The sequence below is a fragment of the Lithobates pipiens genome, unplaced genomic scaffold (genome assembly GCF_037356315.1).
Source record: "Lithobates pipiens isolate NorthernLeopardFrog02 unplaced genomic scaffold, aLitPip1_a1.2 Scaffold_8, whole genome shotgun sequence".
Taxonomy (NCBI): Eukaryota; Metazoa; Chordata; class Amphibia; order Anura; family Ranidae; genus Lithobates; species Lithobates pipiens.
Window position 1 is genome coordinate 411,009,924 of NW_027507903.1, and position 25,282 is coordinate 411,035,205.

Here is a 25,282-nt window from a genome sequence, read left to right on the forward strand (position 1 = left end):
GTGTGTGATACCCTGAAGATTCAGGAGCCAGCGGATCCCTCTGGTGATGTACCGGTCCCTTTTGGGTCCCACAAGCCAGCACGTTCACCTAAGGTGTTCCCGTATTTGACTTATTTTGACAAATTCATCTACAGGGAATGAGGTCGCCCGCAACGGACCTTTTCGGTCCCCAAAAATTTGGCGGTGCGTTACCCCTTTGAGGAAAGCCTTCTCAAAAAGTGGTTGGCTCCTCCGGTCGTGGACCCCCCAGTATCCAGGTTAAATAAAGTACCCACGATCCTGGTTGAGGGGACTACTGCATTCAAGGATCCTGTGGACAGGAAGGCCGAGGCGGTGGCTCGTTCCTTGTTTATGGTTGTGGGGTCAGCCGTGCGACCTGTACTGACATCCGCACTGGTGTCGCAGACACTGACTGAGTGGGCAGAACTTTTGCACTGCGAATTGGGAGAGCAGAACGCCTGTTGGAACTAGCAGGCCAACTAGTGCAAGGCCTTTAAGTATGTTTGTGACGTGGCCCTGGATACTCTCCCTCTGTTATCCAGGGCTTCAGTGTCAGCTGTGGTGCTGAGGTGCCTGATTTGGCTAAAATGCTGGTCTATTGACCAGGCATCCAAGAAAGCCCTGATGGATCTTCCCTTCCTTGGCGAGCGGCTCTTTGGAGCCTCGTTGGATGACATTATTATGAATGCCACCTCTTGGTAAGAGTACACTACTCCCACAGGTCAGGAAGGCTAAGGAGCCTCACCGCAGGCAAGGGTCCTCTTTTTCCGCCCACAAGCAGCTTTTTCTTCCGCCCGGTGCTTCGGCAAAATGCCCCCAGCCCGACAGGACCCCCACGGACGGTCAGAAGTGTCCCTGGAACCGCAAGCCTAACAAGCCTGCGACGAAAAAGTGCTACCACATGAAGGTTTGCACCCACCCACTTATTGGGTGGGGGGTCGTCTTCGGGATTTTGCAGCCCGGTGGACCTCCCGGTTATCTGACCAATGGGTCTGCAATCTGATTTCCACAGGCTACAAGATAGAGTTTGTATCTTGGCCGCCAAACAGATTCTTCCTCTCCAGCATACCCGTGTCCCCGGTTCGCCAGGAGGCCCTGTTAGGGGCAGCAAGGGACTTGCTGAATCAGGGGGTGATCATACCGATTCCGGAATCGGAACGCTTCCAGGGGCTCTACTCAAATCGGTTTGTGGTTCCCAAGAAGGAAGGGGTATGGCATCAGCCCCCCGAATCCTTACCAAAGTACTGGCTCCAGTATTGGCGTTGCTGAGGCTGCGCGGGATCGCGATCGTGGGTTACCTAGACGATCTCCTCCTGAGAGCATCTTCCGCCTCATAATTAGAGGAGGATGTGGCGCTCACCATGCAGACCCTGCAAGAGTTTGGGTGGCTGTTGAACCTAAAGAAGTCTGTGGTTGTACCAACTCAGCATCTGGAGTACCTGGGGTTGCTGTTGGACTCCAGGGCAGCGAGGGTTTTTCTCCCCTCGGACAAATTGCTGACTCTCAGATCTGCGGTCAATCTACTGATTAACAGCAAGTGGTCATCGCTCCACTTTTGCATGCGAGTGCTGGGACTCATGGTGGCCTCCTTTGAGGCAGTACCTTATACCCAGTTCCACACCAGAGTCCTGAGATATTGACAAAATGGGACAAATCTCCGTTGTCCCTGGATCAGTAGATCCAGCTGAGTCAACCAGTCAGGGATTCCCTGATCTGGTGGTTGAGGTCCCCAGTGATTCAGGCCAGAAAATCGTTTCTGCCTCTGAACTGGACGGTGATCACTACAGATGCCAGTCTGTCCGGCTGGGGTGGAGTGATGGGGATTCAGTTCGGCTCTGGTCGATGGTAGAATCCAAGTTGCTGATCAATCTGTTAGAATTGAGAGCGTACAGGCTGTGCCTCCACACGTGGTCGACGTGTCTTCAAGGGCATCCGACCAGGATACAGTCAGACAACGCCACGGCTGTGGCATACATAAATCACCAAGGGGGAACAAGAAGCTCAGCCGCTGCTCGGGAGGTCGCTCACATACTTCGGTGGGCAGAGCGACACGTTCTGGCCCTGTCAGCCGTTTACATCCCGGGGGTGGAAAATTGGCAGGCGGACGATCTGAGTCGTCAGATGCTGGACCCAGGAGAATGGGCTTTGCATCCGGAGATATTCAGGCTGCTGTGCCTGAAGTGGGGCACACCAGATGTGGATCTATTGGCCTCCCGTCTCAATCGGAAGGTGCCAAGGTTCGTGTCCAGGACACGAGATCCGTGGGCAGACGCTGGTGGCTCCGTGGGATTAGTACCAGCTGATCTACGCCTTTCCTCCACTAAAAATGTTGCCACGTCTGCTTCGTAGAGTGGAAGCCGAGGGGATTCCAGTAATCCTTGTTGCCCCAGATTGGCCTACTGCGGCCCTGGTACGCAGACCTGGTGCGTCTAGTGGCAGATGCTCCCTGCCGACTGCCGTTGCGGGAGGACCTCCTATCTCAAGGTCCAATCTTTCATCCTGCTTTACCATCGCTGGCTTTGACGGCATAGCTATTGAGAGCCAGGTGTTGAGGAACCGGGGTCTGTCGGACTCGGTGATTCCAACTATGTTAAGGGCTATGTAAAGTCTTCTTCACGGAAGATATACCATCATACCTGGAAGGCCTACATCTCCATGTGTGAGGAGAAAGGATGGCAGCAAGGTGTAGAGCAGAAGTTGGCGTTAAGCACCATCAAGGGGCAATTTCAGCTCTGGCTGTCTTTTTTTCCAGCGACCTTTGGCATCTCACTCATTTAGTGAGTACCTTTGTTCCAGGGGTGCGGCATGTGGTCCCTCTGGTGTGTCCTCCGTTACCTCTGTGGGATTTGAACCTGGTGCTGTCGGCACTTCAGAACCCGCCGTTTGAGAATATCAGGGAGATTCCCTTGTTGACCCTTTCACAAAGTGTTTTTTCTAGTGGCCATCACATCGGCCAGGAGGGTTTTGGAATTGGCGGCTTTGTCATGCAAGTCTCCTTATCTGGTCCTCCACAGGGATAAGGTGGTGTTGCGTCCGCAACCGTCCTTTCTACCGAAGGTTGTGTTGGCTTTTCATATCAATGAGGACATTGTATTGCCATCGTTGTGTCCTAAGCCGAAGCACCCCAAGGAGGTGGCCCTTCACGCTCTCGATGTGGTTAGGGCTCTGAAGGTGTACTTGTCTGCCACGGCTCCCTTTCGGAAGTCAGACTCGCTGTTTGTTTCGGTGGCTGGCCCAAAGAAGGGCATGGTGGTCTCGTCGGCCACCATTTCTAGGTGGATCAGACAGATTGTAGTACAAGCCTACGCCTTGAAGGGGCAGGTGCCCCCCTTTCCAGTCAAGGCCTACTCCTACAAGAGCAATGGGAACGTCTTGGGCCTTCCGACACCAAGCGTCTGTCGCTCAGGTGTGGTCGTTCTGTCCATATGTTTACCAAGTTTTACAAGGTAGACGTCCGTGCATCGGCTGATGCCTGTTTTGGCCTCAAAGTTTTGCAGGCGGCCGTGTAGTTGCAATGGAGTTGTTTTTTTTTTTTTTCCCTGGTTTTTCGATAAAAACGCAATACTGTTTTGTTAATGCACTGTTGCATTACTTCCGCAATGTTGCGGTCATGGGGATCACTCCTGTTGAGGATACCCGGTTATATGGTGGAATTTTACACACGCTGCTGTTTTTTTGTGGGTTTAGTTTCACTAGTTCCCACTTGCCATGGTGGATGAAGTTCTTATGCTGTTTTTCCCACCCCTTGTTTGGCACTGCTTGGGGACATCCCATTTAGTTACAGAGAGGAGCTATGTCGGTTGGTGAATATAAGAGAAAATAGGATTTTTGTACTCACCGTAAAATCCTTTTCTCTGTAATTCACCGACTGACAGAGCACCCACCCCTCCTTTTCTTTACGTTTATACTGCTTGACGTAATGAATCTGCTGGGAGCAGTGGGGAGGGTTGATAGCACAGGGTCTGCCCCCCAGGGCGGGACTAAAGTTCTGTGTATTGTGTAACAATTTTGCCTAGTTCTCCTGATGGCAGGCTATACAACCCATTTAGTTACAGAGAGGAGCTGTGCGGTCAGTGAATTACAGAGAAAAGGATTTTACGGTGAGTACAAAAATCCTATTTTTCTTATTATTTTTTTTTTTTTTATGCACAATAAAAAAAAAATGTGGAGAATAATACTTGGCTATGTGTTTTACTTCAAATGACAGTTTGGGAGTAGGCAATTATGTTTTAAAAAATACAATGTAAAATTAACAAGGGACACGAACATAGTTGTATCTTTGATCTTAACCACTTCCATATCGGGCCTATTCTGGCACTTCTCTCCTACATGTAAAAATAATATTTTTTTTTTGCTAGAAAATTACTCGGAACCCCCAAACATTATTTGTTTTTTGTTTTTTAGCAGACACCCTGGGGAATAAAATGGCACTCATTGCAACTTTTTATCTCACACGGTATTTGCGCAATTTTTCAAATGCCATATTTTTTTTAAACTGTTTCATAATTTTATAGTTACGTAGTTAGTAAGGTTGAATAAAGACACCAGTCCATCCAGTTCAACTTGAGTGAGTGTCTACAATTGTCTCTATCCCTGTACATTGCACACTCACATCGGTCCCTACCCTCAAGGAGCCCACAATCCAAGGTCCCCATTCATATACTAGGGCCAATTTGGGACAGAAGCCAATTAACCTACCTGCATGTCTTTGGAGTTTCCGGAGGAAACCCACACAGGCACAGTGAACATACAAACTCCAGGCAGGTAGTGTTGTGGTTGGGATTCGAACCAGTGACCCTTTTTACTGCTAGGTGAGAGTGCTAACCACTACACCACTGGGCCGTTTCATGAATTAAAAAATAACAAAACAGTAAAGTTAGCCCAATTTTTTTTGTATAATGTGAAAGATGTTACGCCGAGTAAATAGATGCCTAACATGTTACACTTCAAAATTGTGCACGCTCATGGAATGGGCAGCCAAACTTCGGTACTTAAAAATCTCCATAGGCGGCACTTTGAAAATTTTTACAGGTTACCAGTTTAGAGTTGCAGAGGAGTTCTAGTGCTAGAATTGTTGCACACGCTCTAACGTACACGGCGATACCTCACGTGTGGTTTGAATGGCGTTTACATATGTAGGCGGGACTTGCATGTGCGTTCGCTTCTGAGCGTGAGCTACTGAGATCGGGTGTTTTTTTTAAAAAAAATTATTTCTTTTATTACTTTTACTTTTTTATTTTTTATTTTACACTTTTATTTTTTATTTTATTTTTTTTGGTCACTTTTATTCCTATTACAAGGAATGTAAACATCCCTTGTAATAGGAATCAATGTTACAGGTCCTCTTTATGGAGAGATGCGGGGTCAATCGTAGAATTGTGCAGCTCTAGTACTTGGGTATTTTGAGCTAGAGACGGGTACTCTTTATTACTGGATCAATCTGTGTATTTTACTGTGCACTGTAAGCGGTAACTAGCTGTTACCGTAGTCTCCTCCTCACACAGGATGCGCAAGGATGAGAACTCGGCTAGTTACCGTGGTTTGACATTTGTGACCGGCTGTGATTAGACACAGCCAGTCACGTGGCTGTGTCAGAGTGACATGCCTCATCCCTGATCCTCACACCCCTGGAGTCGTGCGCAAGCGTTGTGCACAAAGACAGTGATTGGACGCAGCCGGTCAAGTGGTAACAAATTTTCATTGGCTCTTTACCCTGATTGGTTGTTTTAGTCGAACTTGTATTTTTTTTTTTTCTTCATTTTTGCCACTCTACCCCATAGCCCAGCCATATGAAGAATATGGGAGACTGCTGTCACATGTACCAGACAGCTAGTACTTGCTCGGTTTTCAGCACCTTTTTAACTGCTTCCCGACCGGCGCACAACGATGTACGTCGGCAGAATGGCACGGACAGGCAAATTGGCGTACAGGTTGGAGCAGAGATCAGTGATCTGTAAATCACAGCCACGCCCCTCACAGTTAGAAACGCACCCCTAGGGCAAAAAATAAAAAACACAGAGGTGATCAAATACCATCAAAAGAATGCTCTATTTGTGGGGAAAAAAAAGATGTCAATTTTGTTTGGGAGCCACATCACACGACAACGCAATTGTCCGTTAAAGCAACTCTGTGCAGAATCGCAAAAAGTGCTCTGATCTTAAGCCAGCAAAATGGTCCTGGACTTAAGTGGTTAATGTTGCTCTAGGCCTCTTGGCAGCCTCCCTGACCAGTTTTCTTTCATTTTGGAGGGATGTCCAGTTCTTGGTAACGTCGCTTTTGTGCCATATTTTCCCCACTTGATGATGACTGTATTCACTGTGTTCCATGGTATATCTACTGCATTGGAAATAAAATTTTGTACCCTTCTCCTGGCTGATACCTTTTTAACAGTGAGATCCCTCTGATGCTTTGGAAGCTCTCTGTGGACCATGGCTTTTGCTGTAGGATGCGATTAAGAAAATAGCAGAAAAGAACAGCTAAGCTTTATTTAGGGTTAATCAGAGGCACTTTAAATGATGCCAGGTGTGTACTTATTGCTGTTTAACCGCTTCCGGACTAGCTGCAGTTTTACTGCGGCAGGTTGGCTCCCCTGCGTGAAACCACATACCGTATATACTCGAGTATAGGCCGACCCGAGTATAAGCCGAGGCCCCCAATTTACCCCCAAAAAACTGGGAAACCTATTGACTCGTGTATAAGCCGAGGGTGAGATATGCCTGTCCATCCCTGTGTGTGTGTCCATCCATCCATCCATCCCTGTGTGTGTGTCCATCCATCCATCCATCCCTGTGTGTGTGTGTGTCCATCCATCCATCCATCCCTGTGTGTGTGTGTGTCCATCCATCCATCCATCCCTGTGTGTGTGTGTGTGTCCATCCATCCATCCATCCCTGTGTGTGTGTCCGTCCATCCATCCATCCCTGTGTGTGTGTCCATCCATCTGTGTGTGTGTGTGTGTGTGTGTGTGTGTGTGTGTGTGTGTGTGTGTGTGTGTGTGTGTGTGTGTGTGTGTGTGTGTGTGTGTGTGAGGCCTTGTGTGTCCAGCCTACCTGTGTCCCCAGCCTCCGTCCGGTCCCGAGCCTCCGTCCGGTCCCGTCCTGTCCCGAGCCGAGCCTCCGTCCGGTCCGGTCCCGTCCCGTCCCGAGACTCCGTCCCGTCCCGAGCCGAGCCGAGCCTCCGTCCGGTCCCGTCCCAGGATCACCGCTCTTCGTCGGCGCCCATTTTCCTGTTCAAATGCCGCGCCTCCCTGTCTGTGATAGGCGGAACACAATTTCCCAGCAGTCTGTGTTCCGCCTATCACGGCCATCCTTTCATCCTCGTCCGTAGTACGAGGATGAGCGGATGTCCGTGATAGGCGGAACACAGGCTGCTGGGAAATTCAGTGTTCCGCCTATCACAGGCGAAGGCGGAGCCGGAGGCGCGGCTTTTGAATTAGAATAGAATGGCCGCTGTCTGTCTGCTCGACACGCTGATCGAGCAGGCAGACAGCGATGACTCGAGTATAAGCCGAGGGGGGCACTTTCAGCCTCAAAAAAGAGGCTGAAAATCTCGGCTTATACTCGAGTATATACGGTAACTGTATGTGGGCTCGCTGGGTCGGATAGCGCGGGTGCCGATACTCGTGGCCAGGGGTCATTGCAACCGCGATTGTGAGCTGGAAACACAGAACAGGGACGAGTTTGTGTGTAAACACACACACTTCCCTGTTCTGTTCTGATAGGATTGACAGATCGTGTGTTCCTATTAGCTAGGAACCACGATCTGTCACTACCTGTGGTTAGTCCCTCCCCCTCCAGTTAGAATCACCTCCCAGGGAACGCAGTTAACCCTTTCACCGACCCTAGTGTTAACCCCTTCACTGCCAGTGACAAATTTACAGTAATCAATGCATTTTTAATCGCACTATTGCCAATGGTTCCAAAAATGTGTCACAATTATCCGATTCGTCTACCATAATGTCAGTCACAATAAAAATCACAGATCGCTGCCATTACTAGTAAAAAAAGTTTGTAGACATTATAATTTTTGCGCAAACCAATCAATATACGCTTATTGCGATTTTATTATTTTTGATTACAATTTTTTTTATTTTTTTTATGTAGAATACATATCGGCCCTTTTTTTTCTTTTTTTTTTTTTTTTTTTTTTTATTATATTCAAAATTGTCGCTCCTTTTTTTTGTTTGTTTATAGCGCAAAAAATAAGAACCGCCGAGGCAATCAAATACCAAAAGAAAGATCTATTTGTGGGAAAAGGGACATCAATTTTGTTTGAGTACAACGTCGCACAACCGCGCAATTGTCAGTTAAAGTGACGCAGTGCTGAATCGCCAAAAGGTCTCAGGAAGGGGGTAAATTCTTCCGAGGCTGAAGTGGTTAAAGTGATTGTAAAGGCTCTTAAAAAATAATTATATATACAGTGCCTTGCGAAAGTATTCGGCCCCCTTGAACTTTTCAATCTTTTGCCACATTTCAGTCTTCAAACATAAAGATATAAAATTTTTATTTTTTGTGAAGAGTCACCAACAAGTGGGACACAATTGTGAAGTGGAACGAAATCTATTGGATTTTTGAAACTTTTTTAACTAATAAAAAAATGAAAAGTGGGGCGTGAAAAATTATTCGGCCCCCTTGCGTTAATACTTTGTAGAGCCACCTTTTGCTGCGATTACAGCTGCAAGTCGCTTGGGGTATGTCTCTATCAGTTTTGCACATCGAGAGACTGAAATTCTTGCCCATTCTTCCTTGCAAAACAGCTCGAGCTCAGTGAGGTTGGACGGAGAGCGTTTGTGAACAGCAGTTTTCAGCTCTTTCCACAGATTCTCGATTGGATTCAGGTCTGGACTTTGACTTGGCCATTCTAACACCTGAATACGTTTATTTGTGAACCATTCCTTTGTAGATTTTGCTGTATGTTTGGGATCATTGTCTTGTTGGAAGATAAATCTCCGTCCCAGTTTCAGGTCTTTTGCAGACTCCAACAGGTTTTCATCCAGAATGGTCCTGTATTTGGCTGCATCCATCTTCCTCCTCAATTTTAACCATCTTCCCTGTCCCTGCTGAAGAAAAGCAGGCCCAAACCATGATGTTGCCACCACCATGTTTGACAGTGGGGATAGTGTGTTGAGGGTGATGAGCTGTGTTGCTTTTACGGAAAAAATATCGTTTTGCATTGTGGGCAAAAAGTTCGATTTTGGTTTCATCTGACCAGAGCACCTTCTTCCACATGTTTGGTGTGTCTCCCAGGTGGCTTGTGGCAAACTTTAGACGAGACTTTTTATGGATATCTTTGAGAAATGGCTTTCTTCTTGCCACTCTTCCATAAAGGCCATATTTGTGCAGTGTACAACTGATTGTTGTCCTATGGACAGACTCTGCCACCTCAGCTGTAGCTCTCTGCAGTTCATCCAGAGTGATCGTGGGCCTCTTGGCTGCATCTCTGATCAGTCTTCTCCTTGTCTGAGCTGAAAGTTTAGAGGGACGGCCAGGTCTTGGTAGATTTGCAGTAGTGATGCACCGAAATCTCGGCTGCCGAAACATATCGGCCGAAAATGCCCTTTTCGGCAATTTGCCGAAAGAGAAAAATGGCCGATAATGGAGCCGAAAATGGGGCGTGGCCTGTGTGGGGGCGGGGCTCCGCCCCCCGCCCCTGGTGACACCCATCATGGGGGTTGTATAGCGCAGGAGAGCCGCCTCCGCCGCCTATTTGATCACAGCGCCGGGAACATCACAGCTTTCATTTCAATAGCTGTGTGTTCCCGGCCGCGCGCCGTCACACGCAGCCCCTCCCCCTTGTCCGGGCACTTAGATAGACAGATCATCCGCAGGATTCGACGGATGATCTGTCTATCAAAGTGCCCGGACAAGGGGGAGGGGCTGCGTGTGACGGCGCACGGCCGGGAACACACAGCTATTGAAATGAAAGCTGTGATGTTCCCGGCGCTGTGATCAAACAGGTGGCGGAGGCGGCGCTCCTCCCTGCACAGGCTGCAAAATGGGACACACGCTGGCTGCAATGGGGGGGACACGCTGGCTGCAATGGGGGGGACACGCTGGCTGCAATGGGGGGGACACGCTGGCTGCAATGGGGGATGCCTCCTGTACCACGTCCTCTGTCTCTGACCACCTCCTGTACCGTGTCGCCAGTCTCTGACCACCTCCTGTACCGTGTCGCCAGTCTCTGACCACCTCCTGTACCGTGTCGCCAGTCTCTGACCACCTCCTGTACCGTGTCGCCAGTCTCTGACCACCTCCTGTATAAAAATATTTTTTAAAAACAGTCATTTTCGGTTTCGGTTTTCGGCCTAGTGTATTTTTCATTTTCGGTATCGGTTTCGGCACCAAAAAACCCATTCGGTGCATCCCTAATTTGCAGTGGTCTGATACTCCCTCCATTTCAAAATGATCGCTTGCACAGTGCTCCTTGGGATGTTTAAAGCTTGGGAAATCTTTTTGTATCCAAATCCGGCTTTAAACTTCTCCACAACAGTATTACGGACCTGCCTGGTGTGTTCCTTGGTCTTCATGATGCTCTCTGCGCTTTCAACAGAACCCTGAGACTATCACAGAGAAGGTGCATTTATACAGAGACTTGATTACACACAGGTGGATTCTATTTATCACCATCAGTCATTTAGGACAACATTGGATCATTCAGAGATCCTTGCTGAACTTCTGGAGTGAGTTTGCTGCACTGAAAGTAAAGGGGCCGAATAATTTTGCACGCACCACTTTTCAGTTTTTTATTTGCTAAAAAAGTTAAAAATATCCAATAGATTTCGTTCCACTTCACAATTGTGTCCCATTTGTTGGTGATTCTTCACAAAAAAATAAAATTTTATATCTTTGTTTGAAATGTGGCAAAAGGTTGAAAAGTTCAAGGGGGCCGAATACTTTCGCAAGGCACTGTCTGTGTGTGTGTGTGTGTATATATGTGTATATATATATATGTGTGTGTGTGTGTGTGTGTATATATATATGTATGTGTATATATATATGTATGTGTGTGTGTGTGTGTATATATATATATATATATATATATATATATATATATATATAATTTCTCAAACATGTTATACTTCCTCCGTGCAGTTGGTTTTGCACAGAGCAGCTCAGATCCTTCTCTTCTCAGGTCTCTCTTTGCTGGTGCTAGCCCCTCCCTCCTTTTGAGTGCTCCTCAGCCAGCAGGTTGTTACAGGGTGCACCCAAGTCAAAGCTCCGTGTATCCATTATAGAGGTCGACCGATATATCGGCCGATATTTGCCGTTTTTTAAATAATCGGCATCGGCCGATTCTGCTGATAAAAAGCCGAGCGGGACTTTGAAATTACTTCTGTAAGAAGTCAGTGTGAGTTGCTGAGTTGTCATAGCAACACTTTCCTCCTCTCTGGGCAGACTGCCAAGAAAAGAACTAAATGTTACAATGTTTACACTGAATGAATGAAGTCATCTCTGTGTAGAAGTTCTCAGTTTAACCATTTAAATACTTTTCTTACACTTGTTGCTTACAAGTAAAAATCCTGTATTTTCTGCCAGAAAATCACTTAGACCCCCAAAAATTATATATATTTTTTTTTAGCAGAGATCCTAGGGAATAAAATAGCAGTTGTTGCAATATTTTATGTCACACAGCATTTGCACAGAGGTCTTTCAAATGCATTTTTTGGGGAAAAAAATACACCATTTAAAAAATAAAAATAAAATAAAAACAGTAAAGTTAGTCCATTTTTTTTTTTTTTTTTTTTGTCCAAAAGTTTTGACTACCCGTTTTTATTTAATATATAGTTTTTTTTTTTTTTTTTTTTTTTTTAGTCTAGATCATACATACAAGTAAACTGATTAGAGGTTTGTTTTGTTTAATAAATGTTTAAGTGTAAGAAATTTTCTGTATCACTAATGAAGGCTGCTTTCACACTGGAGCGGGCAGGCGTTGATGGTAAAGCGCAAGTTTTAGCGGCGCTTTACCATCATTTTAGCGGTGCTATTTGGCTGCTAGTGGGGCACATATAACCCAGCTAGCGGCCAAGGAAGAGGTTAAATGCGCCCATGAAGCACCGCTTCGGCAGTGGTGCCCATTCATATCAATGGGCAGGAGTGGTGGAGGAGCGGTATACACCACTCCAAACGTGCTGCTTGGAGGACTTTTTTTTTAAGATCCTGCCAGCGCATCGCCTCAGTGTGAAAGCACTCTGTCTTTCACACAGACTGCAGGGGAGCCATTTTGCAGGCACTTTACAGGCGCTATTTTTAGCCCAAAAGCGCCTTAAAAAACGCCCCAGTGGGAAAGGTGTGTTAGATCAAGGGGGATTAAAAATAAATAAATAAAATAAAATACAATCGGCCTAACATATCGGCCCCAAAAAATCGGCATTATATATCGGCTATCGGCCACCATGATTTCTAAATATCGGCATCGGCCAGAGAAAAACCCATATCGGTCGACCTCTAATCCATTAGCCAATCGGGAGGAGTGTACTTGATGGCTGAGGGGATCATGGACATCTCTGGAGAGAAAAGAGCTCAGGTAGGTAATGGGAGGGGGAGGGGGGGGGGGCTGGGGAGGCTGCTACACATAGGTTTTTTTTATCTTAATGCATAGAACAACTCCTTTAAAATGAGTTTGAATGTGATTGCTTAATTCTGAACACGGCTACATCCCCAGTTATACACTTACACAATCACATTATTTTAGTTTTTTTTTTTGGTAAAAGGTTCAATGACACCCAGTGTATTTACGTACATGACAGAATATTAAGACATTGAGAGGTCTGGAGTCCTACATTTTGTGTGTATTCAGGGAGGGTGACATACTGCTATCACCCCTACCCCCCCCCCCCTTCTTTTACCATCCCTTTTCCCTCCCCCTACATATTTTTTTTCTTTTTTCCACCCAGAAATTGAACTTCTGCTTTAAGTACTCGTGACCCCCTGGCATGGTGTTTGTTTATTTTTTTGTTTTTTTTGCGGTGGGGGACAGGCGAATGTCTGTTTATTAAAAGTCAGCCGCTACCCATTTGGTGGCTGATGACCTTTAAATGGGTTAAACTCTTCTTTAAAATGTAATACATTGCTCTGTTACCTTTTTATAAAGTTCTATGGAAGTATATACCCAGTAGGGATCAACCGACCGATATCGTTTTTTTTGGTGCTGATACAATACCAATATTTCGGCCACCTCTTCTGCCGAATTGGTGGCTGCACTTGCACAATTGGTGACTAACCAAATACTTTTTTTTCCCCCATTGTATTTAGAGACTAGGCTAGTGATGTAGCCGGGGGCTAAATTGTGGATGGCTTTGTAAATAGTTGTTAGTATTTTTAATCAAATCTTTTGGATGAGCGGAAGCCAGTGGAGGGATTGACAGAGAGGGGTAGCAGACACACAGCGATTGGTAAGGTGGATGCGTCTGGCAGCAGCATTCATGATGGATTGAGGAGGTGATAGACTATGTAGAGGTAAGCCAATGAGAAGGGAGTCGCAGTAGTCGAGGCGAGAGATGACCAGCGAGTGAATTAGGAGCTTTGTTGTGTCATTGATTAGAAAGGGGCGTATGTTGGAGATGTTGAGGCGGCAAGATTTGGAAAGTGATTGGACGTGGTGCCTAAAGGAGAATTCAGGACTACACCTAGAACCTTGACATGCGGGGATGAATTTATAGTTGTGCCATCAATTTTTGACTGGGAGATCAGGGGAAGGGAAAGGGGCATATGGGGGAGGAAAAATGTATAAGTTCGGTTTTGAATAGATTAAGTTTGAGGAAGTGGTGTGACATCCAGACTGATATATCTGATAGTAAATTTGTGATACGTGAGGAGACAGAGGCAGTGAGCTGAGGGGTAGAGAAATAGATTTGGATGTCGTCGGTGTAGAGGTGTTATTGGAGGCTATCAGCTGACCCAGGGAGGACGTGTAGATTGAAAATAGGAAAGGTCCAAAAACAGAACCTTGGGGGACCCAAACAGAGAAAGTAAGAGGAGAGGAGGAAGAAGAGTTGTAAGAAATGCTAAAGGTGGATAAGTAGGAAGAGAACCAGCGAAGAGTACAGTCATGGAGACCAAACGTGTGGAGTTTTTTGAGGGGGGTTGTCAACTATATCAAAGGCAGCAGAGAGGTCCAGGAGTAGGGGTACAGAATATTGTCGATTGGTTTTAGCTGTTAGATTGTTAGTTTTAGGAGAGCAGTTTCTGTGGAGTGTTGACGAAATCCAGACTGAAGGGGATCTAGATGGCTATTTGCAAGGAGGACGCTCAGTTGGTTGTAGACCAGACGTTCAAGGAGTTTGGATAAGAAGGGGAGCAAGCAAATGGAGCATAGCTTAAGATTGGATGGGTCCAGTGAGGGCTTTTTAAGTTTTGGGTCTGACAAGTGCATGTTTTAGAGCGTTGGGGGAGATGTCAGAAGAGAGGGAGAGTTTGAAGGTGTGGGTTAGAGAGTGTAGCATTTGTGAGGGAACAGGAGCCAGAGGGCAGGTGGTAAGATGGACGTTGGCAAGTAGTTTGACAACCTCGTTTATAGTGGTGGGGTTGAAAGAAGGAAGTAATGATTACACTATGCCTACAGGTACAAAGCGTGGAGGGTTTCTGAACAGTAGAGATCTCCTTACGAATTGTATTAGTGATTACGATCTCCTGGGCAGTCAGTGAGTTGGTGGGTGGAGACAGTGGAGGACAAAGTAGAGAGTTGAAGGTAGAGAAGAGTTGATGGGGACGTGATAAGTTGCTAATGAGAGTGATAAAATAGGTCTACTTGGCAGTAGGGATGCTGGAATTGTATTTTCGGAGGGCAGATTTATATTGGTTGAAATCTTTCTGAGACTTAAGCCTCATACACACGATCGGACTTTGTACAAACTTTCCCTTGGATTTTTGTACAAAGGGCGTCGGCTGAGAACTTGTATTGCATACACACGGCAGGACTTTTTCAGCCAACTTTCACCAAATCATGTGGTTTTTCTGCTCTTTACCGCCACCTTTGGTCAACTTCTGAATTGTCTGATCGTTTGCATTGGTTCTGAGCATGCCTGTTTGCACTTTGTACAAAAGTCCTATGGTTTTCTGTACACACGAACAGACTTTGCTCCATCGGACTTTTGTTGCCATAAAGTTTGTCCGTTCGCACAGCCAACAAAAGTCCGATGAAAACCAAAAAAGTTTGTCCGATGGAGCGTACACACAGTCGGATGTTGCTCCAAAACAGCTAATTTGCATGTTTGTTGTCAAAAAGTCTGATCGTGTGTGTGGGCCTTTAGTCTTACGCCACAGGCTCTCATGAGCACGACTGTTTTTTCAGACTTCTAGTATCTGTTTGTCAAGGTTGAAGGGGTCGGGGGCCTGATTCTGTGTGTAGTGAGGGGGGCCAGTGAGGCTTTTGTTGTAGAGGTTGTTGGTAGCAGCGAAGAGAAGGGTTGAGATGACGTAGGTTTGTGTGGGTAACTTTTAGGTGGGTGGAAGAGAGGGAGAGAGTGAAACTAATAAGGTGGTGATCAGAGAGGGAATGGATAGTTAGTGAGGTTGCATGGAGTGCAAAGGTGAGGGAAAACCAGGTCAAGGGTATTGCCTTCAGAGTGAGTAGGAGCATGTATCCACTGCTTCAGGTTAAAGGAGGAGGTTAGGCTGAGCAGTTTGGAAGTGGCAGGAGTGTCGGTATTAATAGGGATGTTGAAGTCACCCAGAATGATTATGGGGATTTCAGAAGAAAGAAAGTAGGGTAGCCATGCAGAGAATTCATCAAGAAGAAAGTTTGATACTGGTCCAGGGGGCTGGTAGATCACAGCTATCCTTAGAGAAATTGGAGTGAAAAGACAAATGCAGTGTGCTTCGAAAGAGGAGAGTGACTGAGGGAGGTGGTTTAAGTACCTGAAAGGTGCTGTGTGGGGCTAGAAGGATTCCGACGCCTCCTCCCTTACATTCACTGAATCTGGGCGAGTGAGTCCAGGGAAGACCACAATTGGATAGGGCAGCAGAAGATGCAGTGTCAGATTCATGAAGCCAGGTTTTGGTAATGCTTTGGCGATAAAGAGGTCATGGAGAGAGGTGAGTGTTGCAGACAGAACGGGAGTTCCAAAGGGCACAAGAAAAAGGGAGTCTGGTCTTGGTAAGAATAGAGATGGGAACTTAATTGTGTTGATTGCGGCCACTGCCAGAGGGTGATGGGGATATATTTCCAGAGGTTAGGAGAAACAGAAGGGTGAGGGAGGTAATGTGGGATTTATATGAAGGGACATGCCCCAGGGTCCTAGAGATTTATAGACCCAGGAGAGGTCTGTGAAAACAGCTAATGTCAGCCTGCCAGGCCTATCGTAAAAACTGTCATCCTCTCAATTCGGAGAACCAGCAGATATCAGTCGTAAATACCTTAGTGCACATAAAGCTTAAACAGTGGAATAGGTATGAAATTTCAGCATGTTTCATAACTTCATATAAGTAATAGTAGCACAGCCATATTATGGACATTTAGTTTCCTCAGATAATTTGTAACATTTCAAGTCCAGACACCCCTATGTCGGGTCATATGGGAAACTATTGGTACCCCTTATTCCTCCTAGATATACCAGACATTGGAGACATGGCATGTTTATATCTGTTTTGAAGGAAATCTCGCGCTGAACAACAATATGGATATTTTCCATCTGTAAACAGTAGAGCTATGACTACAAAGTGTACCTGGAACATGAGTGTAGACACCTCCCATCAACCAACCCCTAAATAAGATGACCAGATAATTGGTTACTGGTCGCTGTCAACGCCCCTTTTGATCTGACAGAAAAGAGGAGATGCCAGGACAATGGTCAGTTCTCCTTTTACCATCCAATCAGAAATATCTGTCAAGTTTTGAGAACCGATTACCCAGCTCATTAATCGAATTCTGATCAACCCTCGGACATTAATTGCATGTATTCTTCTTCCCTCGTTCTACCTTATTTATTGGTTTCTGTATATTGTCGTTATCTCTTTGAAACATCTTTTTTTCTGTAAATGTTTTTATTTGCACCAACTTTGACCTTTTTGTATTAAACCCTTATGTTAAAAAGTGTTAACCTTGTTTCTAAAGCTTTTAATGCAAGCTATGAATGAACCTGCCTCTTGAAGAGCGCCACTGTTTTAGAGTAAGGCCTCTGAGCAGACTCTTATTCTGAAATCATAATTGGTATTGATGGAAGGCCTGACCCTACCTAAACAAATGTCAGTGGTGGCAGTTAAAGGGTTAATTGCAAAATTAGCCCAGTGACAATCGCTCTCAGGCTGCTGGCACCTAGATTATGGTACTGCAAGCTGGAAAATCTTTGTGCTGGGGGCAGCTGAGAGTGACTTTGTTACGTAAGTGGCGGAGTGATGTGAGGTTGGCCGGTCATTTGTTTTGAGGGCAGGGATCTGACACCTGAGTTCGTCACATATTGGAAATAAAAGTAAATTCCATATATTGCTCAATGGTTTGGAAAAATAGATGACGTGTCTCATGGAAAATCTTGCACAGATGTAATTCTCCTAACCATCATAGCAAGATATGGGCCTATTGGTTTGTTTTCAAAGCATTTAACTTTTAAAATGTTTTAGATATTGTCTCACAACCTGCTATATCCATTTTTTGTCCAGTCTATTCTAATGCTTGTGCGGCAGGCTTAGGATCAAGGCCTCTTTCCTCTCGGGCCCCCCCCCCCCCCCCACTTTTATTTTTATTTTTTTTCTGTATTTCTCTCTCTCTCTCTCTCTCTCTCTCTCCCACGACTTTTACGATCCTTTTTCTCTTTGGAACGTTACTATACTTTACACTGACTTTTACACTACCAGGTTATACTGATGTGCCTAAAATTTTTGGATTCTTGTGCACTATCTGTAAGATACCGTATGTGATATGCATGCTGGATTTATCTCATGACCTTGCCATGGTCACCTCTCTACTGTTGTACTTTCAACTTGCAAAAACGTTTAATTAAACATATATATATATAATTTTTTTTTTTTTCAAGAAATTATGCACACCAGAGCTTGAGCATTTACATGCAATTTTTGCATAGTGTGTTTCTGTTTTTTATTTTTATTTTTATTTTTTTCTCCAAGCGTATTCAGGATCAGCGTTTTTGCTTTAGCCAATGGTGAGCTAAATACAAGGTGGTTTAGGCTAGTTGAAGTCTGTGGGGTCATAAATTCCCTATTCTGCTTCAAAAGTAGCTCATCTACAGTCCCTTTTCTGAGCTTCAGGTGTCGAGCTGCAGGCATCTGAAAGCTCATGTGAAGGGTCACAATTTAAAATTATGACATTAATGTTGTTTGAATTTATAAGTGTAAAGTTCCAAAACGCTCAGAGTATTTAGTTATGAATTGAGCTTGGGTTTGAGGTCCCTTTTTTTTAAAGTTGTAGTGTTTGTTAACACTTTTTTGCAGCGAGTTAAAATACAAGAAGGATCCATTTTGGCTGGCGGTGTTTGTGTTTTTTTTTTTTTTTTTTTGCATATTTATTGAATTACACATTTTAAGGATGATTTTTACTGATGGCTGTGAATAATAGGACTTTTTAATACAGCTTACCTGTAAAATCCTTTTTCTTGGGAGTACATCACGGGACACAGAGCTCTAAAACTTAGTGGGTTAGATGGTCACCATCAGGTGATTGGACACTGGCAAACCCTAATTACAAGGCAAGTTCCTCCCCTATATAACCCCTCCGATATGGAGAGTACCTCAGTTTTAAAATATCCCAGCGTATATATACATAAATCCTGAAGCAGGGCTCTGTGCCACGTGATGTACTCCCAAGAAAAGGATTTTACAGGTAAGCTGTAATTAAAAAAATATATATATTTTCTTGTTCATACATCACGGGACACGGAGCACTAATTACTTAGTGGGATGTACCAGAGCAATCCCCAAATTGAGGGGAGGGAGACAGATCAAAAAGCAGGCCGCCATCGGATGTGAGGACCTATACTGCTGCCTGCAGCACACTGCGCCGAAGGCGGTATCCTCATGCTCTTTCACATCCACCCGAAAGAATTTGGTGAATGTATGGATGGAAAGCCAAGTTGCAGATTTGAGCCAAGGAGGCTTAGTGAAACACTGCCCATGAAGCACTTAGTGCTGTAATCGAGTGCGCTCTTAACCACTTAAGCCCCGGACCAATTTGCAGCCAAAGGACCAGGCCCCTTTTTGCGATTCGGCACTGCGTCACTTTAACTGACAATTGTGCGGTCCTGCGACATGGCTCCCCAACAAAATTGGCGTCCTTTTTTTCCCACAAATAGAGATTTCTTTTGGTGGTATTTGATCACCTCTGCGGTTTTTATTTTTTGCGCTATAAACAAAAATAGAGCGACAATTTTGAAAAAAAAGCAATTTATTTTTGCTATAATAAATATCCCCCAAAAATATATAAAACATTTTTTCCTCAGTTTAGGCGGATACGTATTCTGTTACATATTTTTGGTAAAAAAAATCACAATTGATTAGCGCAAAAGTTAGAGCGTTTACAAAATAGGGGATAGTTTTATAGCATTTTTATTAATATTTGTTTTTTTACTAGTAATGGCGATCAGCGATTATTTTTTTTTTGTGACTGTGACATTATGGCAGACACATCGGACATTTTTAACACATTTTTGGGACCATTGTCATTTATACAGCAATCAGTGCTATTTAAATTCACTGATTCCTGTGTAAATGACACTGGCAGTGAAGGAGTTAACAACTAGGGGGCAGTGTAGGTGTTATGTATGACGTTATGTGTGTGTGTGTGTGTGTGTGTGTTTTTTTTTTTTTTTTATTGTAGGGGGGCGTGGCCTGCCATGTGGTGTCACTGATTATCTTTCCCTATAAAAGGGAACAGACGATCGGTGACCGGCTCAGCAGGAAGCACAAGGAGAGGTTTGTTTACACAGACATCTCCTCATTCTTCAGCTCTGTGACCCGATCGAGGGACAACACCCACGGCCACGGAGCTCGGGAGCCGTCGCCGCCGGCGCGCTCCCGACCCACGGCTGGGCACTTAAAAAGCAATGTACCGATACGTGCTTGTGCCATTCTGCCAACGTATATGTGCAGGAGGCGGTCCTTAAGTGGTTAAATGAAACCATAAGCCTGAACAATAACCTGCCAAATCTACTTAGTTAGTGGATTTCGACGCTGCCTGACCCTTTCTAGGATCTTCAGGCAGTACAAACAAAGCATCAGCTTTTCGTATCAGAGCAATAGCTTTCAGCTAGACCTTGACTGCCCTTACTACATCAAGAGAGTGTAACCACCTTTCTTCCACAGAATTCGGACCCATACAAAGACAGTAGGACAACATCTTGGTTCAGATGAAATCCTGATACCACCTTAGGCAGCAAAAAGCTGTTAATTCTGATACCCCTCTAGCAGAGGATATGACAACCAGAAACTCTATCTTCTGGTTAAAGGGACCAAAGGAATATGGCATATTGGTTCAGAAGGCTGTTTTTGTAAAGCCGGCCATTCAAATCTCACGGGCACAAGGGAGACTCAACTGGCGGAATTAAACAAGACACCCCTTGGATAAAAAGCCGGACTAAGCAATGAGAGGCGTGTGGCCTCTGGGGGGGGGGGGGGGGGGAAGGAAAAATTGGTCGAGAACTGACCATTGATGTGCTCAAGGCCAGTTTAATTTCTACCCCTAACTGTAGAAAGGCAAGACTTCTGCCACTGGCATACCTTTTTGAGGATGCCAACCCCTGGATTCACACCGGGAAACATACGCCTTCCAGACTCTGATAGACAAGCCTGGAGGCCGGCCCACTAGCATTAACCAGAGTAGAGAGAACTGTACACCAAAGACCACGACTTTTCAGGATGTAGGTATCAACAGTCAACCCATCCAATTTAGATTCTGTAAGGAAGGATGGAATACTAGTTCCTGCGAGAGAAGGTCTAGGAGTAGTGGAAGAATCCAGTCTTCCTACCGCCATATCCAGGCAGACACTTATTCCTATGCGAACATAAGGCATCCTGTGTAATTAAGGGGGCTAAATGAACATGCCTCGTTATGCAACCATGCAAATCTAGGCGATCATGCAACCTTAGGCGATCATGCATTCTTATGCGATTCGGCATCTTTTATGCGACCAAACATTCTATGCATTATAAGCGCTACTGTGCGGACAAATACCTTTGTGAGACCAAGGACTCTTGTGTGATCAAGCACCCCGTGCGATCCAGCATCTTTATGAAATCAAGCATCTTTATCCGATTTTAGGCATTTCTGTAAAGCAAGCCTCTCCGTGTGACCAAGTATCCTTGGGTAATCAAGAAAACATGTATCTCTGTGTATTACATTGTCTGGCAAATGCATCTTGTACATTCCAATACGCCAGTAATTTATGCAAATATGTAGACTGATAAAAAAAAAAGTTATCCTCCGCTGACGTGCATTCCCGTACTCATGCATTTAGCTGTTTGTGTAAGCAAAAATGTGCACAGAACCGTGTATAGCACCTGGTATTCCCAGACGGTCTGCCATCCAGGTACTAACCAGGCCCGACCCTGCTTAGCCTCTGAGATCAGATGATATTGGGCACTTTCAGGGTGATGTGGCCGTAGCCATCTCAGCAGTTGTGCGTTTTGGCTAGTTTGTAAGCAAGTACCTGCATGAGGACCTTGTGGAGGTTCTACACCTCTTTGTAGTAATGGACGGACTTGGAAAGGTACAAGAAGCCTATGGGAATGTAAGAAAAACCCAAGTAGGAGACAGAGGCTTTGGCTGTCTAGGCTGAGGGTAAGTTATAGGCAGCCTGAATCCCTGTAAAAGATTGCAGCTACAACTCCAGAGCTTGTGAGGCCTCCGATACCTCCACCTCGTCAGATTGTACCTGTTCCCTGTCCTCTGATGGTGACCTTTCATCATCAGATTGTTGATCCTCTTGATTGAGGATTTGGGGCAGGGGAACTTCCCCAATTTCTGCTCTCTTGTGAGGATGCTGCGATTAAGCAGCTAACGTCTCCTGTACACCACACACTGCAGATGCAAACAACCATCTTTAAAAAACCTGTGCAGTGTTGGGTGCAGGGCTGCAGTGTTGGGAGAGGCTGCAAGCCTGACAGGGGCAATGGCTCATCCTGTGCGGCTGCCTCCAGTCTTTCACGGGGGATAGAACCTTTAGATCTGGGCTTGTTTACTTGCCCCTGAAGCCCTCTTATGGGGAGACGTAGTCCTAAGCTGACAAAAGCAGAGGTACTAGTATAAATGCAATCACTGTTGTGCCTAGTCTTACAATATTATTATTATTTATTATTATTATCATCATCATCTTAGTCTGCACAACCTGATACTGAGTAGGTGTCTTAGATATGCCTGGATCCGAACCCACAGAGATGCTTACTGCCCATAGCTCTGTGTCTGAGGGCTCTGGCATTCTGGGATTTTAAAAACAGCCGCCTCGCGCCTACGCACTGATGCGCCATGCATGGTGCTAGCAACCACTCCCCACGACTTCGCCTTAAAGTGTGCACGCGTGTAGGACCAACATGGCCGGGGGGGGGGGGGGGGAGAAAGTAGACAACCGGAGGACTATGTGGGACCCTCTAGACTTTCTGAGATCCCCCTTTCAGATCATGTGGCAGAGCCTGCAGCGGAGGAGGTGAGCGGCTTCACTGAGTGTGCATTCTGGAATGCATGTAAGTATACAACAGGTATGTCTCTTACTCCCTTTAGTGGCGGAAAACAGGTAAGATATGCAAACTACTCGGAAGATAATCCATAAGGTGTATAGGTAGGCTTGTCTTCACTTACCTTATCCTCGCCGCAGGACTGTTGAGAACTGACAGATCCAACCTTCACCCATCACGACGGGTAACGTGCCAACTTCTGGGTTCCTACTTGCAGGATCCTCTTCCCTGGACCTGTAGAAGATTCTGCTAGAAACTTTTCGAGCAACTTTTAATTTATGCCCCAAAGTGCTGGATCCCAAAGCCCAGTCCTCAGACGTTACAGGCAAAACCTTGTTCCTTCTTTCACGAGGCCCGGGTACCATCCATCTTAGGCGTTTTTATTGGCCCGAGGCATGGATACGGTTGTATAGCTCCTAGACCCCTGCAGAGACCATCAAACAGGGCTATCATCTTAGCACATCTTAGCACATATTCAACGTGACCAACCACCACTGGTGAAAAAACTGAGGTGCTCTCCATATAGGAGGGGTTATATAGGGGAGGAACTTGCCTTGTAATTTGGGTTTGCTAGTGTCCAATCACCTGATGGTGACCATCTAACCCACTAAGTTTTAGAGCTCTGTGTCCCGTGATGTATGAACAAGAAATTGAGTTTTATTATATAGACAGCAATGTGTAGTATTGCACACTACAATTTATTTAGTCTGCTCTTTTTTTTTTTGTACTTTCCACAGGGTACCCCAAAGTTAAAGGACCTTGTCTTTCTTAAAGATCAGTTAGAAGGCCTGCAGCGTAAACTGGAAAATGAGGTGCAAGCCGGGGTATCTCAGGTAAATTCAAATTTCGATCTCACCTTTAAAATAACGATTGTTCCTTATGTTTTAAGTACATACATTTGTCAGACTGGCACTGAGGTCCAAAATTCCATACTGGCTTATGCCCAATAATTTTGTAATGCAGCGGGTGGAGCCTGATGGGAAACAGAGCCTGGTTCCATTCATGACTGATTACCAGCACAGACATGCCCTATATTTTATTCAATATAGAAAGCATCAAATGTTTAAACCTGAGAAAATGTACCATTTTAAGAAAAATAAATTGATGACGGCAACAGGTCTCAAAGTTGGGAACGGTATCAAAAAGCTGGTAGAGTGGTACTTACGGAAGAGCTGGAGGAACATTGTGCAACTAATTAGGTTAATTGGCAACAGGTCAGTAACGTGATTAGGTGAAAAAAAGACAGTCAGAGTAAATCTGGGCAGAGGTTCACCCTTCTGTGAAAAGCTATCTTCCTCCTCTCCACTTGAAATCTATACAGGGAGATCGGTGCTTGTAACTCTCTCTCTAAATTTAGATCATTATGTATTCTGATGCATATTTTTGGTAAAAAAATAATTCCAATACTCGTATATTGATTGGTTTGCACAAATTATAGCGTCTACCATGCGATAGATTTATGGAATTTTTTTTTGCGGTACTGTGGCAGAAAACTCTGACACTAGGTGATACTGTCACTGTACTAAAGACATAGGGAGATGAGCATTTTACTGTGGAAAAACAGATCGGTGTTCCTGCTTAGCTTTTCCGTTCTTTATACATGTACATTTTGCAAGTACGGTAAGGCAGCAATTTTTAAGGGAGGGTGACACCTAAGCCTAATAAGCAGACCATACATTTTATTGCAAGGTCCACTTTAACAATTACACACACACACACACACACACACACACACACACACACACACACACACACACACACACACACACACACACACACACACACACACACACACACACACACAAACGTATTTAGTCAGCCACCAATTGTGCAAGTTCTCCCACTTAAAAAGATGAGACAGGCCTGTAATTGTCACCATAGGTATACCTCAACTATGCGAGACATAATCGCATTGTCTGTCTGATTTTGGAAAGAATTTATTTGCAAATTATGATGGAAAAGAAGTATTTCGTCACCTACAAACAAGCAAGATTTCTGGCTCTCACAGACCTGTATCTTCTTCTTTAAGAGGCTCCTCTGTCCTCCACTCATTACCTGTATTAATGGCACCTGTTTGAACTTGTTATCCATATAAAAAACACCTATCCACAACCTCAAACAGTCACACTCCAAACTCCACTATGGTGAAGACCAAAGAGCTGTTGAAGGACACCAGAAACAAAATTGTAGACCTGCACCAGGCTGGGCAGACTGAATCTGCAATAGGCAAGCAGCTTGGTGTGAAGAAATCAACTGTGGGAGCAGTAATTAGAAAATGGAGGACATACAAGACCGCTGACAATCTCCCTCGATCTGGGGCTCCACGCAAGATCAAAATGATCACAAGAACGGTGAGCAAAAAGGGGGGACCTAGTGAATGACCTGCAAGAGAGCTGGGGCCAACGTAACAAAGGATACCATCAGTAACACACTACACCACTAGGGACTCAGCTCCTGCAGTGTCAGACGTGTCCCCCTGCTTAAGCCAGTACATGTCCGGGCCCATCTGAGGTTTGCTAGAGAGCATTTGGATGATCCAGAAGAGGATTGGGAGAATGTCATATGGTCAGATGAAACCAAAGTAGAAATGTTTGGTAGAAACACAACTTGTCGTGTTTGAAGGAGAGAGAATGCTGAGTTGCAACCAAAGAACACCGTACCTACTGTGAAGC

The 25,282-nt window shown here is 45.1% G+C and overlaps 1 protein-coding gene across 1 annotated transcript in view; it reads left to right on the plus strand.

Annotated features, from left to right (window-relative positions):
- LOC143964416 (SLC35A4 upstream open reading frame protein) overlaps nucleotides 1–25,282 on the plus strand; it is a 36,519-nt gene that overhangs the window by 7,291 nt on the left and 3,946 nt on the right. The window contains exon 2 of the mRNA XM_077474132.1: nucleotides 23,348–23,443. Within this exon, the coding sequence (XP_077330258.1) occupies nucleotides 23,348–23,443 (96 nt within the window). The remainder of the gene's footprint in view (nucleotides 1–23,347; nucleotides 23,444–25,282) is intronic.